The 19,801-nt window shown below is 28.6% G+C and overlaps 1 protein-coding gene and 2 long non-coding RNA genes across 3 annotated transcripts; all 3 read left to right on the forward strand.

The window, feature by feature from the left end:
* The first annotated feature begins 823 nt into the window (after positions 1-823).
* On the forward strand, positions 824-1,406 carry LOC146723157 (uncharacterized). The gene is made up of 2 exons (XR_014924721.1): positions 824-1,170; positions 1,259-1,406. It is a non-coding gene; the product is annotated as an uncharacterized LOC146723157 (long non-coding RNA).
* Positions 1,407-5,434: 4,028 nt separating this feature from the next.
* LOC114930671 (proto-oncogene tyrosine-protein kinase ROS-like) lies at positions 5,435-16,057 on the forward strand. The gene is made up of 7 exons (XM_085483001.1): positions 5,435-5,568; positions 11,378-12,028; positions 12,271-13,691; positions 14,302-14,415; positions 14,586-14,803; positions 14,991-15,461; positions 15,680-16,057. The coding sequence occupies exons 1-7, from the start codon at positions 5,498-5,500 to the stop codon at positions 16,055-16,057; spliced, it is 3,324 nt and encodes a 1,107-aa protein (XP_085339127.1). The 5' UTR covers positions 5,435-5,497.
* Positions 16,058-18,008: 1,951 nt separating this feature from the next.
* LOC114930688 (uncharacterized) lies at positions 18,009-19,396 on the forward strand. The gene is made up of 4 exons (XR_014924717.1): positions 18,009-18,445; positions 18,536-18,595; positions 19,215-19,263; positions 19,348-19,396. It is a non-coding gene; the product is annotated as an uncharacterized LOC114930688 (long non-coding RNA).
* The last annotated feature ends 405 nt before the right edge of the window (positions 19,397-19,801 follow it).

A 19,801-nucleotide genomic window follows, 5' to 3' on the forward strand; every position in this document is an offset into this window, starting at 1 on the left:
TTATCGCCGACATCAGCTGCACCCAAAACGCACTAGCTGGAGGTTGTACGATTGGATTTGTTCTTTGAGATCTTAAATTAATATACACACATATCAGGATTGGAAAGTAACGAGTTACTTGTAACGAAGTTACAGTTACAATTACTTTTTTTCGGTAACTATAACTTAACTTCGTTACTTTTCTCCATCTGTAACTGTAACAGTAACTTAGTTACATTTTTTTAGTAACTAGTAACTATTTTAATAGTTACTTTATTAGTTACTTTTTTTGGAAACATGCGCTAAAAGTATTGTTTAAGTATGGTAGGTTATATTATTAAATTAAATTTTGATAACAGTAGCATATGGATCTTCATATGATTTAATCTTTTACCTAAAATTTTCATTTTGTGTACATAAAATAATATAACACATAATTAAGATCGACCAATCACAGTCAAATATTTAAAAAAATTCTTAAAGGTAATAATTGATCAATTTGCTTGCGACTTTGCGATTACCATTTAGTAACTTACTTTAACTATTTTTACTGTTGTATATAAAGGTCATTCATACATTGATGTTAATTGCAAAGTCGCAAGCAAATCGATCAATATTACATTCAAGAATTTTTTTAAATACTTGACTGTAATTGTGCATAAAATGTAAGCTCCTTATATTTAAAACAATGTATAATTATTTTTAAAAAGTAACTGAAAAGTAACGACTCGTTACTTTTAGAGTAACTGTAACTGTAACGAATTATTTTTTAAAATCGGTAACTTGTAACTGTAACTAGTTACTTTTTCAATGAAATAACTGTAACTGTAACTAGTTTCTTTTACAAAGTAACTTTCCCAACCCTGACACATATACAAATCAGCGCAGATACACACATACATACTTTTAGGCAAGCAGAATATAATACACACAAGACGAGGAAGACACGCACCAATACACAGACGTACATGAAAATAAACGTAAATATGACGATACAAGAACACTGGAAGTCGTTTCAAGAATATCGCACACTTTCAGTACCATATAAATCGCAGGAACAAACAGACGATCGTTACCGAACAGCTTTACAGTGAATATTACCTTCAATTTCTTTGCAACGTCACTGCGCATCACTATCAGCATCGCCTTTTCCGTAGTGCAATAAAAGCTACAGGATATCAACAATATAAAGTGAGTTCAGTTAGAATTATTTATATAAAAATATGTAATATATTTAAATCTCTTTATTTACTTGAATTTCTTTATTATTTTTCTATAGATGTATACACCGAGAATTTTCCAATATAAATAATCATGAAATGGACTGTACAAAATGATATTTTAAGAATTATACAAAAGTTTCTTTGATTAAAAAATATATTTATTAAATATATATTTATATTACAATAAAAACAATATTTATATCATCCACAATAAGATATAATTTATTTATATATAAAGATAATTTAAAATATAGTCGTAGTAGTAGTAGTAGTTATTTTAAAATGTATTAAAAACTATATTAGAAACCTATGATTCTTTAAGTATTTTAATAATTTTTTGAATTCATAAACTTTTTACAAATAGGTGAAAACAACATAATTCGCGAGTATTCTCCTTCTTTTAAAATTCCGATAAGAAGGTACATAACGTATTTTAAAAAATTATAGCGAATGAAATTTTGTGTTTTCTTATACCACCAGCTATACAAAAAATCACAGATTTGCTGACAAGATAATTTGTACATAATAATTGGTATGTTTAAAATAATCGAAGTGTACAATATGTAAAAAAAAATTTTACTTGTTTTGAGTAAATGTTAAGAAAAATAAAATCCGTTAAAACAATATTTTTTCCATTTTCTAATATAAGACAATTATTAACGCTAAAATTGGAAGATATTACTTGAATGTATGTTTGCAATGTAAATGATATAAGATGATATAAATTTTAATAAAATATTATTTTTTAATTATACAATACAAATAATGAAAAAAACACAAATATAATTAAATAAACATTTTAAAATAAAGACATACATGTCCGTAGACACACATATACGTACTCAGGTAAGCAGGATTATAATAAACACAAGACGAAGGAGACACACACCAATACACAGACGTACATGAAAATAAATGTAAATATAACGATACAATAATACTGATAGCCGTTTCGAGACTCTCGCACATTTTCAGTACCATATAAATCACCGGAACGAACAGACGATCGTTGCCATACAGCAAATTTATAGCAAACATTACTTCTCTAATTCTTTGCGACGTCACTGCGTATCAGTATTCCTATCGCCTTTTCCGTAGTTCAATTAGAACCACAAGATATCAACAAAATATTTGTTAGTTTACTTAGAGTTATTTATATAACAGATATTTAAATCTGTTCTTTGTCTTGCATTTCTTTATTATTTTTGTATAGATATGGTATATACACGGGTGTTGTAAAGGAATTAGTGTCACAGCATAAAATATCCTGTGACTGGAATCTTTGTTTCCATAGCATGTACACAACAGTTTTTTGCGAGAGAATCAGTTCAGAAAAAATTAATTAATGTAATAAATAGAGTGTTTTTCCAACAATATAAGCGATATTGTGTAACAATGTATGACCCAGTTACAGCGGTCAACATCATACAGTTAAAATATTATGTATCGTCACTTCGCAGATACCAATATTTCTACATTTTTTACAATTTATTTATGGCAAAAATGTATCGTCTGCAATTTTAAATTATTACAGATCGTTGACCTCGTCAGCCTGTACTAGTCGAGATATTGTGTAACAATATTGCCATCCGTGAAGAGAGATAATGTTAAACGTGAACCTATGTCTGATCTTTATTTTGAGATACATTCTAACGCTTCAAATACTCAATCAACCTGTCTTTGGTAACCACACAGGTAAGACTTTTATTTACCAGATGGTCAGTGTTGTGTTTAAATAATATTTAAATTAACTTCATAAAGCTGAGATGAAAATATGTAAATTAATCTTAGATAAAATAAAGGTGATTATGTTTTAAATATATCTAGATAAACGCTAAAATTATGTGGTAAATAAAATAAAGGTAATTATGTTTTAAATAATTATGGTAAATAAAATAAAGGTGATTATGTTTTAAATATATCTAGATAAACGATAAAATTATGTGGTATTCATCTAAATAATTTTCTGATAATATTATTTTTAAGACCGTTTATGTGAATATAATTATAGAAAATATATATAATATATTATAAATGAATTATATATATAATAAATTATAAATGGTATATATAAAAATATATTTATATTTTTATTTATAAATTGTTAACGCTTATTTAAGCTTTATTATTTAAGTATCTTTATGTGTTATGACTTTAAAACAAATTAGTCTAGATTAAACATTAGTCTAGATAATTTAATAAAGATAGCATTTTTTTATCAAGATGCAGCTATAGACATATATAAAAACATATTTTTATTATCTATATCAAGATAAAATGACGTCAAAATTTAATCTCGATCATCTACATAATTTTATTCAAATAACAGCAATTACGAGCTATGACTTTCAATCAAATTATTTGACCATTATTCTAGATAATTTATTAGTAATTATAACACTTAATTGTTTTCATCTAAGATGCAGATATACATATAATATATATTTTTATTATCTAGCTAAAAAAATAACGCCAGAATTGCATATATATAATTTTATTTAGAGAACAGAAAACATTGACGACATACTTATTGCTTAAGTTATACTAATTAATTATTTTTATGCTATGACTCTAAATCAAATTACCTGAATAATTTAGTAAAGATAACCCTTTGTTCATCTAAGATACAGATATAGAAAATATATATTTTTATTATCTATCTAAAGACAAAATAACAAGATCTTATTTAGATGATCATCTATATAATTTTAATTGGATAAGCAAATATTGTAGTTGGTATATAATTCAAGAAAAAAAGCCTAAAATGTAACATCGTTCCGTTATGGAAAGCATCCAAAGCTCTCTAATACAGAAAGCTTTCCAGCGGAAAACGCGCACTTAAACACACAAACTGTCGCTCGATCGGTTACCGAATAGAATAATTTCCAATTTAAATAAATTCCCTATTTCACAATCAATTGCACATTTAATTTATTTATCTCTCTTTGCCCGAGAAAGCTTCTCCGTAGACTTGTGTATTACCGCTTCAGTGTGCGTGGACCACTACTTTATTTGTTTCCGCAATTCCGCGAGTAAATTTGCATTTATATAGTGCGCATCCTGCACATCGCAATATTCTTCGGGCATACCTCGGGAAACACAATGACAAGACGCAATAGCAAGTTTTCATATAACGCCTCTCCGTTGCCCCTAATGCTGCGCGCATGCAATATCACCCGTGTGAAAATTTAAAATCGCGGATGCATAGCTACGAGCCAGTTCTTCTAGACGCGAACTAGCATCAATATATAGTAAGCCTATAGTCATTGCTTGCCTCTATGTGTAATATTGTGGTAATCTAGCTTTTAGATACGTATACCATCCAGACGCTAGCTAACATTTGGTAGAAAATAACAAAGGAAAATTGTGCTTCGAGTAGATAACACGAATTTTATAAAAATATGTATATATATTGAGTGTCTTAAAATTACCAAACACTCTGATAATAAGGAAATTCCTGAGATCATTTGAAGACAATTTTTTCTCGGCAAAAATTTCGAGGCACCAATAATTTTCGAGTTATAAGCGATAGAAAAAAATTAAGCTTTTCGTTAAATTATAACGTAAAGCTTATTATATCTTATTATTATACATTATTACTTATTATAAATTAAACCTTGTAAAAATGAAATATTAATACAACCACATTTCTTATTTTAATAGAATTTTAATTTAAGATTTAGTTACAAAGATATGTGTATATGGCAAAAATTGGAAACATGCAAAAAATAATGACCTTTCTTTCGAAATTTTTGCTGAAGAATGTAATTTTGAGATACTCTGTATATATAATTCTATATACCCCTAATATATATTTCCTTTTTCAATAAAATGACATTGAAAAGAATCCGTTCGTTGATATTGTTGTACATATATCTTGTGTAATAAAGTATATTAGTTGTTGTAAGACAGCAAAATGATTTTTAACGAAAATTAATTTTGTTAAAAAAAAATTCTATATCTGCGACAAGACAAATTTTGTTTACAATATCGAAGAATTTGTTAATAGTAGTCCAATTGCTGTTACAAAGATATATTTCATAAGAGTGACGTTTTTCTTGTAGCACACAAAATAATTATCTATTTATAATATCTTCATATTTATCAAGATACCAACTCTATATTGACATCGCGTAACTTTTGGATCACGATAAGCAAATTCTATATATGTTTATATATAAATACTTATTTATCGTAATAATATAGCCAGAGCATAAATTTTTCAGGGTCACTCAAAACAGTAAAAGTAAATGTGTCTGAAGGGACATTAGTCGCCATCGTTGAGGAAAACGTCTATGGCGATTCTTACAATGCCTTTCGTGGAATACCATATGCTAAACCTCCAGTGGGTGATCTCAAATTTCGAGTAAGTACAGAGAATGGTTATTGAATATTACTATCTTGATTATTGAAATATTACTATCTTTGTTAAAAGATTTACTTTGACAAGTGATACAAACTGTTTATTGGATAATCTTAAAAAATACTAGCTTTTCGGACCGTTTTTTTAACTAAAATTTTTTTATTTCTTTTTCACATGGCGCATGGACTTGGCATCTTGTTTATCTTTTTTTTTATAAGATAAGTTTTTTTATGGTACGATTCTACATTTGCAAATTTAAATTTTTACTGATTCATTATACGACTCCATATATGTCTGCAACTTTAATTTTCCACTGGTACAAGTTTCTACTTTCACTTGGCGCAATTTTTTTTTTATTTCATTACTTTTGTTACGATTGTACATGGGTTTATAATCGATAATTTTTCATACAATTCTATTGTACATGGGTTTGCAATGTAGGATTCTACATAAGTTTGCAATGGATAATTTTTAATACAATTCTACATGGGTTTGCAATGGTTAATTTTTCATAGGATTCTACATGAGTTTGCAATGGTTAATTTTTTATAGAATTTTACATAGGTTTGCAATGGGTACGATTCTACATGGGTTTGCAATGGTTAATTTTGCCTAGGATTCTACATGGGTTTGCAATGATTAATTTTTCATAGGATTCTACATGGGTTTGCAATAGGATAGGATTCTACATGGGTTTGCAATGGATAATTTTTGTTAATGGCGTACCCTTAACTGGTCGCCTTTTTTTACCTTTTTTTAAAGGTGAGTTTTTAGAGATTATATCATTCATTTTTGTATATTTTTATGACCAGAATAGAACAATTATTAAACATGTTTATCTAAACTTCTTTGCTTAAAATGATGTGTACAATCATATCCTAGAATCCTGATCATTCCTCCTAAAGCACCCTATTTATATAAATTTACCCATATGTGTGTATGTGTGTGTGTGTGTGTACTAATGTCGAGCATTTTTTATACATTTTCTATTAAATTTAGATAAAAGTTGCAGGATTTCGAAAAAGAAAAAGTTGACACAGACTTTTTCCTAAACGGCGATTTTCAAGGTTATTTAAAGGTCACTTATATTTTCAAAATAGAATTACCTTAATTTTTCTCATATAAATCGATTCCTCGCAATATTTACTATAAAAAGTTGTAAAAGTATAATTTTTACATAATCTTACATAAACTTCGAAATATTAAAAATATTTTATTTTATGAAATATTTCAGTTTATGTAAAATTATGTTAACTATCTTTTAAATTATTCACTTTTAGCCATCTTACCCTTACAACCTTTTATAGTGAATATTGCAACAAATTGGTTTATATATATAATATATACAGGGTGTGTATTTTAAGTAATGAGAATAAGTCCACAAAAAATAATTTATTAGAGATATCGCTACAAAACTTTAGTAGTTTTCAAAATATGCTCCTTGAGCATCAACACACTTCTGCAGGCGACGTTTCCACGCTTCGTACGCTCCCTGGAAGTCACCAACCGAAACATCCTTCAGAGCATGCGTGCAAGCCCTTTTGACAACATCCAGGGTCCCGTGGTGGCGCCCTTTGAGGGCGGTTTTCACTTTGCGGAAGAGGAAAAAGTCTGCTGGGGCAAGGTCGGGGCTGTAGGGAGGCTGTGGAATTGTTACGATGCCATTTTTTGTCAAGTGCTCGGTAACCACGAAGCAGGTGTGAGATGATTTTGTGCACAACCATTTTATCTATTCCTAGCGTTTCTGCGATCATGCAAACACTTAAACGCCGGTCCGTGTTCAGCAAATGTCGCACACGTTGTTCGTTTTCTGAGGTTCTTGATGTTGACGGGCGACCTGCACGGGGCTCGTCCTCCACGCTCTCCCGGCCTTCTTTAAACATTTTGTGCCATCTAAAAACTTGAGCTTGCGATAAGCTTTCCCTGCCGTACGCTTGCTGAATCATTTCCAGCGTTGATGCACCCGATTTTCCAAGGCGAACGCAAAATTTGATTGCGTAACGCTGTTCAATGCTTTGTTGCATTTTGAACTTGCACACACTTTTTTGAAGACGTCTACGCCACGCGTGATCCTGCCTCAACCAAAGCCAGCAGGCGACCGCCGATTGGAGCGTTATCAAGGTCAAAGGCCCCACGACTCCAACCGGTCGGAGCGCCCTCTGGCGTACAGCCGCGTCAGGACAAAAATATTCTCATTACTTAAAATACAAACTCTGTATATAACATTAGTTATTATTAATTGATGTTTACATTTATTTTTAGACTTACTAGAGCTCAAATGCTCCACATTTTTTGCAAAAACTGTTTATTCTACAGATTTCAAATATGCTTTTAAATGATGATTGAATATTTCCTTTTTTTAATTATTTTTATTATTATTTTTCAATCTCAATCAACTTTTATAACTTTATGCCAACACGATACAAATACATGTGTCTTTATTTTTTTTATTATTTTCATTATTATTTTTTAATCTCAATCAACTTCTATAACCTTATCCTGCCAGCAGGATACAAATACATGTATGTCTTTATTATTGTATCAACTCTTGTCTTTTCCATGTAACCATGTGTCTTCATAGTTTGAATTATCCCTTCATCTTCTCAATCTTTCGCAGAGATTTAATTAATTAAATACACTTCACACGAAATAAAGTTTGCTGGAAGATATACAGCAAACGATAACTGTAAAAACATGATTACGTGGAAAGAACAAGAGTTGGTACAGTAAAGGCAAGTAAGTAAGTACATGTAATGTATCGTAATTGGCATAACGCTATATCCGCGGAGCAGATAATGTGGCTGTAGAGGTAGTCTGCAGTGCAGCTAATGTGGACGTAGATGTTGATTGAGATAATTGTCTAATATAAAATAGAATTTCAAAATTTAGTTTAAAAAACTGTTGCATATATAGATAAAGTTTATTTTTTCTAAATTTAGAATATGTTTAATTAATTAATTTTTTAAGTCTATGTTTCCCATACAGCACAGATTATTGCAATTATATTGCAGCAACGTTGCAATGTTGCAAGTTGCAATGCAACATTATAAAGACATTGCAGAGATATAGGTGCACAAAATTCCAGCATACTTGTAGCAATATAACATTAATATTTCGGAAATATTGCATGTAATCCAAATTCTACAATTTATATATTGTAATATATATACATATACCCAGCAAACACCAAATTACAGCTATATAATTGTTAGTTGTAATTTCCCATTCAAAAATATAATACGTGTATTATAACAATTATTTTGTTGAGTGGAAAATTACAACTAACAATTATATAACTGTAACTTGGTATTTGCTGGGTATAATACTGTAATATTGTAAAATAATTTTTTGCAATATTGTACAATAAAAGATGTTAACGATAATCAATAATTTTATTATCTTTCAAAAAGCGGACATTTTAACATTGCTGCAATTCAACAGCAATGATGTAGCAACATTTTGCAGTAAATTTGCAATATTGCAATATTGCGGTGAAAGATTGTTGTAATGTTTTTGCAATCTAACGGTGTTGTATGGGTTAATAAATTTTTTAAGTCTGTATTCAATAATTTTATTCATTTGATAAATACATGTATGTCTTTATTTTGATATGTTTAATATAATTAGAAATTCATTATTAATTAGATATGTAAACTATAAATTCATATATAATATTTGAAAATATATGTGAATATTTAAATTTTTATCTTCTCCTTCCTCTCCTTCAATCTCTTTAATATCAATATGTGTATGTGTGTACACGCGCGCACATTTGTACGTATTTATTTAATTATTGGATAGTTGAGAGTACTTAATTGATAAAAAATTATGACAATAATAATCCTTTTGTTTTTTTTCTTATTATTTACTCAGATTTTTTTGTCTATCTTATAAGATAAACACTTTAGAGATTGAATATTTCAAGTAAACTAATTGTAAGTAAATTTCACATTAATGCATATAGATGTTTAATCATGAATGTACTAAATAAGTACACAAGACGAACAGTGAGTGAGTGAGTGAGAATGAGAGTGTGTGTGTGTGTGTGTGTGTGTGAGAGAGAGAGAGAGAGAGAGAGAGAGAGAGAGAGAGAGAGAGAGAGAGAGAGAGAGAGAGAGAGAGAGAGTTAGCCAACATAACCCCGCACGCTGCCGATATGGCGAAGCGCTACTATCGCCATCTGTTGTAAAACGTGCGAGATGGACAAAATTACCACTACATGCATCTTGCATGTGTTGTGTACGTGTGATATATGTGTGCGCATGTGTTGTATACGTGTGAATACGTGTAGCACGATACTACTATGTATGCGTGGTCGATGATGATAATGATGACGGGGACGTTTCTTAATAGAAATTTTTCATATTTCGATTTTGCATTTATATATCTCTGCTTACAAATCACGTAGAGCAGAAATAAAGACACTTTTATTATATAATTCGAACTCAATCTATCGATTAAGTCTAGTATAAACTCGATTGCTTCAGCCATTATTGAGGATTCGAAATATTATAAAGACTCAAATGTCCGACTCGCGTTAAGATACACGGTGTCTCCGCTACGCCCTTAACTGGTCGCGAGACACTACCGTGTCTCTTGATATATATATGTATATATATATATATATATATATATATATATATATATATATATAGGACATTCTTTCTCAATACGGCCACCCTCCTGCACATTTTATTTCTTGAGATAAATAGCTTTTAAAGTGCTTAAAATTTTCGTTAAACCTACTTTTAAATGCCGTGTGGCAAATGCGGAACTGCCAGATTCAAAATAACGAACAAAGCAAAAAAAAGATAATTGAGCTTCCGCAAAAATTGATTATTTTGGGTTTCGCGAATTTGGAATTGATTTGTTTACCAAATGATACTTTATGATAAGAAATTAATTATAATTGATTTTTAAGTTGAACCGACAATTGGTTTCAGAGATATGAGCGATCAAAGTAGTCAGAATTATGAATTTTGACTAATTTGATCGTCTATGATTACGAGCTGATTACGAGTTGAATACAAGCTATTTTTCTCCAGTAGTTATCCTAACTACTGTTTGCACTACATTAAAATCTCTTTCGATCATATCGAGGCGAACATTGTTGGACAGGACGGATTGAAACACGCGTTAATTGCTCAAAAACTCTCGATTCTGAATAACTATAATTAAATTTCGATATCATGTGAATTGTAAGAATTTATATTTCAATAATTATACTGAAGAAGACCGCGTGCGGTCGAAACGTTTATAGAATGATTGTAATTTGCGTTAGTTTTAATATAATGACTGTAGTTTTATAATTTATACATGTAATAAATGGTAGTTGACTGAACATCTCGAATATTCAGCTCGATAAGTTGGCCTTATATTTATCACTTTGTTTTCAATATACGAGCGACAATTGGTATTAATTTATGTTTAAAAAATATCGTCAATACCTTTAAGCGAAGATTCCTAAAACGAAAAATGAGACAAAAATTATTTGTTACAAGAATTTTAAAACTCAAAAACTAATCATTTCCGGACCTTAAACGGACCTGAACTAATCATTTCCGAACTTATGGGTGTATAACATTTCTTTCTTCTCTATAAGCATGAGAAATCCATTCCTGAAAAGCGAATTATCTCGAAAATATATATTATCAGTTTGATTTTAGATAGCGTTTTTAAGATCATTTTAAGGTCAACCCGATTTTTTAAAATGAAACTTATCTATATGTCACGTGTAATAGATAATTATATGTAAATAGATTTCAGAAGTTGTTAAAAATAAAAAGATAAAATATTTTTATATTCTTTATAGATGGAACGAACCTAAATTTACAAATGGAGTGATACAAAAATATACAGTTCAATATTGGTTTTTTGAGAATCAAATAATTCATAGAAGAGTTGTTATAATCAAAAATTTCACGATATTGCAACTTAAAGTGTACAATTTAAAACCTGATGAAGTGTATTATTTCAAAGTACAAGCGCATAACAAATTTGGTGCTGGCTCTTATACTAAGTTCATCAACGTGTCGACCACGCATGAGAATCCAGTACCTATATTAGTCATCTATAAGATATCAAGATTGCATGTACTGGATATAGATTTAAAGATCGGCTTTAAACGTGATATATATAAATACTGTACTGAAATCGTTTACTCAGCATTGGAACACAAGATTTATGGGATTAATGACGTAGAAATAATAACATTGGAATTTAATCCGAATGCAATCGAAACAAATCAAAATTATACAATAATAGCAAAAATCAAAGGCGGTGGATATTCTCTGTGCATCGATTGGATTCATGAAAATCTTTATTGGTTAGAAAATACTATGGACGGTACTTACATTATGAAACTGAACTTAACATTAGTACAACAAAAAGGCATCAAAACATACGAAAAAATCGCACTGGCTGCAAAGCATACTTCATTTTTAAAAGTATTGCCATATAAGAGGTACATTAAATTTAATTAATCTAACAAATTGAACAATATATTGTGTTTTTTTTAATTAAAGATTTGTGTTGTTCTATAACTTGTTAATTTAATATGCAAATTTTGTATTAAAGATCCATAAGTAATGCAATCATAAATTTACATAGAAACGTATAAGATATAAATAAACATATATTCGTTTGTGATAGATATGTAATTATAATAATGTTTTAATAAAAGTGAGCAATATAAATATTTTTCAGACATTTATATTGGACAGTAGATTCTTCAATAGTGCAAACGGATTTGAATGGTAGAAACAAATTATATATGGCAGACAATACATGCTTCTGCCTCAAGACATTTCTAGGATTGCTACAAATTGATTACACTTTTATGACGATTGATACAACGAATATTGACGAGCCGCTAATATATTGGATAATAAACAAGGAATATTTAATCGTCACGGATATTAATGGTTGTAATTGCAATATGATTTTAAGATTTCCAAATCAATTTACTTATCGTATTAATGATATAGTAATTGATAGTATTAATATTTACTTGATTACTTATGAAGAAATATATATTTTAAGAAAGGAAAATGCTCTTCTCAAAAGCAAAGAAAACATATTTCAATGTTTTCAAACAATCCATTACGGCTTTTTTGACTTAATAGCTCTTGATAAAACTTTACAATCATATCCCCCGAAGATATGTCTAATACCTACAAAGGATAATCGTGTTGAAGAAATGTTAATAACTGCAGACAGCATTAAGGTGAACCTTCCGGAGCCGAATCTCACTGACGAATGTAAAAAGTACAATTTTATTTTTATATATGACATCTTTGTGAGTTATTTAAAATGTTTAGACAATGATCTCAACGAATTCAAGGAATTTCGTGTCCAAACGTACGAACGGCAGTACGAATTCCAAAATTTGACGCAGTTGACAGAATACACGTTAAAGCTGGCATTGAGAATTTCTAACACCTACAAGATATCGCTGGATTTGCAATTCGGCCCAGATGTAAAACTGATAACTACGGGCAAGCTCTATGCACCGGATGATGTAGTAGTTCAAGTTGTAATGCCAAATCTGGCGGTAATTGATTGGATGCCACCGAAAAAATTAAATTGCGTGGCAGTGAATTATGAGGTAAAATTGGTAGAATATCCAAATAACACTCAAGAAAATCAAAATTCGGTTCGCTCAATAAAAGTCAATAAACTAGAAAGTACGACAAATGGCAAGTTTTTCGCGGTAATTCCGTCACTGATACCAAAGCAAAAATACGAGATATACGTGAGTGTGTATCCAACCATTCGGACAGATGTCGTCACTGACAGTGTAATAAAAACAGTCTACATGTCCGAACCAAATAATTTAAGTTTGAATGGGATCGATACAAACAGTATGAATATCTCGTGGATTCCAAGCGTTAATCTGACGATTCCTACTGAATTCCTTATACTAGAATACAAAAATGCTGCGTCACGAAAGAGGATATGGGAAATTGCGAATAATATTAAGGGGAATAATGATAAAATAACATATCACATAGAAAATTTATTGCCGCAAACTAAGTACAAATTTCGTTTGAACTTAAAATATACTGAGTATAAAAAAAATTTCACATGGCCGTCTGATGGAAAAGAATTTATTTTTGGAACGCTCGGTAAGCAAATGAAGACGTTATGAAAACATAGATTTACTTTAAGAATGTCTTAAAAGTTTTTTCGCATTAGAAATTGAATAATGAAGTTTTAAGTAAAATGTCTTAATAATAATTGATTATTATGTGCATGAAGAACCGCCAGATAGAATTAAAAAAAAATTAATAAACACCCGACCAACCTGGCAAAAATTTATTAATTCACTTCACAATGTTTAGACCATGATTTAAATCCTTAACAAGTGATTTGCGAAATGTAGTTTAAATTTTAAGAAGTAAGCAAGTGAGTACATTGTGTAAAACTGACATCATGTTTTTGACATTACTTAGCTTACTTTCTTAAATTTTAACTACATTTCACAAATCACTTGCTAAGGACCTAAATCATGATCAAAACGTTGTGAAGTAATAAAACTTTGCCAAATTGGTCGAGAGAAGAGTGTTAGTATTTTATTTTTGAGAAATATGTGTCGACCAACTGGCAATTTATTAATTTTATTACGTTTCAATCTTTCCTTGATGTCCATTTCAAGTAATGTAGTTCTTAGATATTATGATAAAATATCTTAAATAAAAAATCCGAAACGAAGAATTGTACTTTTATGTAACAAAGGTGATGCAAGAAAGATTCCTAGCGCAACTGGGACAGCTATGCAATATTATCTGCCATTAATATTATGTCTTATTGTAATCATTGTAATATACAATGTTTACTACTTTTATTGTAGTAAGTATATTTCATATAAATTTTGGATTTTTATTATAAATTGTTTAGATTTGGTATATAGATATACAAACATATAAAATTTGAAAAAGTCAGCATTATTTCTTAAAAAGAATTAAGATATTGCAATGCGGAGCATTATGTCGTGTATTAAAAGTTTTTTTATATGACAGCATACAGGCAACGCAAAAGAAGTAACGAAATAGTTTCGCCTCCAATAATGATCAATACGGAATTAGTACCTTTAAATGAAATATCTTTCGGGTGCACTCAACTAAATTTGCTGAACCCTTCTAGATTGCAATATAATTCAGACGAATTTGCGTTGACCATAATCGAAAAAAATCAAATTATCCAAACAAAGTTTTTAGGTAGCGGCGCATTTGGTAGTGTAGGTATCAATTTCTTATTACTTAAGTATATTTTTTATTTTTTAATCGTCTAAATTGATGGTCAAACATATTTTTAAATAAAAGTAATTGTTAAAATTAAAATTTCTCTGAAAAAAAGTCAAATAGGATAAACATTTTTAGCATACATTTTATTGATTTGTCTGTTAATTATGTAATATTTCACAGGTATATCAAGGAATCATCAAAAATTTTGAAGGGTTGGACACAACACCAGTTGCGATAAAAATGCTGAAAAGACAAGCTTCTTCAAAAGAAAAAAAGGAATTCTTGAAAGAGGCTAAACTTATGAGCCACTTTCGACATAAAAATGTGCTAAAAATATTAGGCATTTGTTTGAACACGAATTCACCGTTACTTATATTGGAATTAATAGAACCTGGTGACTTATTGAATTATTTAAGAAATAATGGAACATTGCAATCGTCAGATTCGTGCGCGTTGCGTCTGAAAGACTTGCTCGCCATGTGCGAAGATGTTGCTCGAGGCTGTTGTTACTTAGAAAGGCAGCAATTTGTGCATAGAGATCTCGCGTGTCGAAATTGCTTAATATCCGTAAAAAATCATGAAAACCGTATTGTGAAAATCGGCGACTTTGGACTAGCCAGAGATATTTACAAGGATCACTATTACCGTATGGTAAATACAATTATTTGAGAGAGCTAAAATTTTTTTTCTATTTTTTCATAATCATACAATTTTAAGCTGATTATAACGGTAAAAATAAATTTTTTTTATTTGTATACCTATGAAGAAGGGAAAATGAGAGTTGACTGTATGCGCATAACGCTTGTTTCTAAACTTCTGAAGGAAGTTCGATAAAAATAACTTAATTGTGTTATAAAATTGTGTTTTAGAAAGGAGACCACCCACTTCCTGTTCGCTGGATGGCACCGGAATCTTTAGTGTTTGGAATATTTACTTCACAAAGCGATGTTTGGGCTTTCGGAGTACTAATGTGGGAAATTATGTCATTGGGTGAACATCCTTATCCTGCCAAAAATACTTCCGAAATTATAAAATATGTGCGTGAGGGAGGCAAACTGCCAAAACCTCTCAACTGTCCACCGATGTTGTATCAGTTGATGCTACATTGTTGGAAATTTGTAATTGGTAGACCAAACTTTACAAATTGTCTCGAAAGTATCAAGACCTTAAGAAATAATATAGAAGATTCGGTACTTATAATAAGTTCATTGGATATTTTTGGACATAGAGAGACGAATCAATCGTAATTCTCTTTATGTGTATATATTTTTGTATGGAGCAATTAATTTTTGCAATTCTAGATAATATCTATTAAGAAATATTGCTTTTATTTACTTTTGCTCACATTTTATAATACAGTGAATGTTACATTTAATCCTTTCTTTATTAATATTACAATTCAAGTTATAACCTTATTTACAATATGTAGAAATTTTACTATGTTTAATATATTTTTTTAACTCACAGTTTTATATGCAATACTGCAATCAAGTGGCATTTAAAATATACTTTGTAATTATTATAAATAATTTACGAAAAAAATGTTATTTGCAAATTACATGTCAGAGATGTATACTGATAATATAAGATTTCTTTTCAATTATGACTTAATTATCTAAACATTGTTTTCTTTTACGATTGATGCATTTATTCATTATTTATTCTTTTTTGTATATTAATAATTCACCACACGCACATTTTACATAAAGAATTCAGCAATTCAACTAAGTTTTTTAGATGTGATTATAGTTTTTTGTATTACACTCTTTTGCTGGTAAAATGAAGAAAGTATTTATATTTACAATTTTTACATGAAGCAAATAAAGAAAATACGGATAGTATATTCAATATTATATTTATATACATATAAGTTTCGCATATATATAAATCTTTAAAAGAAGATAATCATTCTTATTATATATAAAATTTTTTGAAGTCACTTTAATTTGTCGAATTTTAATTAAATTATTTATCGCATATATAGATATATTGTCGCATTTAAATTAAAAAATGCGACAAATATTGTTCCGATATAGTTAATGCAATAAATAAATTGACAAGTTGAACTTGTAAATATTTGATCAACGTCTTGTAATGTCAATCTCTAAATAATAGCAAGATAGTTTTAATGATACTGTAAACGCATTGTAAAACTATAAGTGAGTTTACTACATCGGGAAAGTAAAGTATATTATCTATATTATTCATGATAAATGTAGTAATTTTTATGCAGCACACATAATTTTGAAATATATTTTATATTTATTATTTATAATTATATAAATGTAATATTATTGATTTTTATTATTTCCATAATCTTTTTTAGTTGAAAAGTTTTAAAAAACTACAAAAAGAGATTTATTACACTGTTTTTATTACAATCAAATTTATTATATCTACTCATTATTTTGTATTAAGTTTAATTAAAAAAATACAATAATCACTGACTTATCAGCAGTTTTGTATTTTAAATATACCATGAAAATCATTATCATACTTGGTTAGAATGAGAGTCTTTAAAAGTATCATTCACAGATAATAACTTGCATGCACAAAAATGTAGGATGTGCTATTCTCGTTTACTAGGCTTCCAAATTGATATCTAAACATGTACTTAGATTCCTTTATTCAATGTCAAATCCGGCCTAGTCTAATTTCAGAAAAAAACAATCCGTATAGCCAATTAATAGATTTATAGTTTATTTAACGTCACATTTTGTCGATAAAACAGGAGAAAAACAACAGACTTCTCAAAGACGTTTAGGACATTTTTAAGGCATTATTAGGATTGCTAGAATTTGATAACCTTTCCATGACGATTCCCGGAAAGCAAAATGCGCGCAAATTGTTAGCAGATTGGCGACAAATTTTTACAAAAGTTGCTAACAGATCAGCATCGGTTATTCCCATAATTTGTTTACGATTTGCTACCAGTACCTGCTTACAGAATCTAACAGCAAATTGACAACAGAAATCGAGAAAAATCTTGAGATCAAATTATGTGCGTAGATAGTGTTTTTCTTGTCAAGTCAAAAATTAATTCTATTTTATCCGTTCCCTTTCTTTAATTATTGTAATTAAAATTTTTACAATATTTATATCTATAATGAAAGTGTTGGACATATTTTTTTGTAATTAAAATTTTTACAATATTTATATCTATAATGAAAGTGTTGGACATATTTTTCTCCCGACTGCTGCCAACCGTAGGTTGGCGAAAAGAGAGGAAGTATGCGTTTCATCGAGCCCGGATCGGTCGTGACCTTAATTCTCGATAACTACTGCATAGTTTTATATGAACTTTGGAACATAAGTTTCTTATTAATCAAGGAAGGTTTAAAGCGTATTATTATCGTTATTTATTCTATTAATAAAAAGTGAAAAATGAGTATTATTTCGTCAATACGGTCTCTCATTGGCTGCTGTGTGAACCTAAGAGGAAAAATGATTCACCAATGAGATTCGTTGTAGTATCCGGATAGGGAATGTTGGTGACATTGGTATATACATCTCGAAGTAATAATGACGGGACTGATAGGATAGGTTAGCTGTCACCTGTTGCGTGTTATTGTCAACAACAATATTAAGTGAAGTGTATTATTATGGATATATCTCAAGAAGATATAAATAAAGGAGTAAGTTTCTTCTTTTATATTTATTGTTTTTTTCTTTATTTAGGATATTGTTAATTATTATTTATTTATTGTTTCTTTATTTATATGTAGGAAGAAGATACTCGCTTGGAGATATCTGAAGAAGAAAACATTATTAATAATAGAAAACGAGTAAGTCTTGTTATTAATAATTAATAAAAATATATAATATAATTAATAATATAATTAATCTGTTGTAGTCATAACATGGCTATATGAATTTATATTTGTCTGCGTAGCCACTTATTTGCTATTAAATTTGCTACGTAGCCACATTGCTATAAATATCCACATATATAATTGTATAAATGTATATAGTTATTTTTTCTCTTATTTGTATATTATATAATAATTATATAATTAATTAAAAATATGTATACAAATATATTTATAGTTATACAAAGATATTAGCGCACCAATAATTATGGCAATGCAGACAAATATATTAACTTACATAGCCAATTATCTACTACAAAAGATTATTCACATATGTAATAATAATTAAGGCTATACAAATATATAAACTTACTTGTGATTACATAATGTATAAACTTATATAGCCATAAGAAAGTTAATATATTTGTCAAAGCCATAATTATAACTGCGTACAAGTTTACGTATTTGATATAAGATATTGTTGTCATCTGTCTTTGTCATCTGTCTCTCTCTATCTATCAATCTATCTATCTAGCTATTTTTTTTTATTTATCTCTCTATTTATATTATATTATATTAATTAAAAAAATTGTAGCAGAAAAATATTTGGAAAGAATATAGAACATTGCAGTCACATGGTGAGTGTATGTGTGTCTTTATTATTATTATTATTATATTATATACATTGTAATATATATATTACATAATAAAAACTTTTACATGTGTAGGATGAAGAAGCAGAGAGACAAAAGAATGAAGAAACAGCATAAGAGCAGCAATAAATTAGAAAATAAATAAAAAAAAAAATAATAAAAAAATTAGAAAATAAAAAATAAAAAATAAAAAACAATTAAAAAAAAAATAAAAAATAAAAAACAATTAGAAAATAAATAATAAAAATAAATTAGAAAAAAAAAAATTAGAAAATAAAAAATAAATTAGAAAATAAAAAAATTAGAAAATAATAATACAATTTTTTACAAAAAAAAAACTCCCGACTGCTGCCAACTAAGTTTTAATGTTTAAATTAAAAAATAATGTTTAAATTAGAAAATAAATAAAAAAAAATAATAAAAAAATTAGAAAATAAAAAATAAAAAATAAAAAACAATTAGAAATAAATAAAAAATAAAAAACAAAACAAAAATTAAAAATAATAAAAGAACAAAAAAATTATAAGTA

Source organism: Nylanderia fulva, unplaced genomic scaffold (genome assembly GCF_048542155.1).
Source record: "Nylanderia fulva isolate GAGA-0341 unplaced genomic scaffold, ASM4854215v1 Scaffold226, whole genome shotgun sequence".
NCBI lineage: Eukaryota > Metazoa > Arthropoda > Insecta > Hymenoptera > Formicidae > Nylanderia > Nylanderia fulva.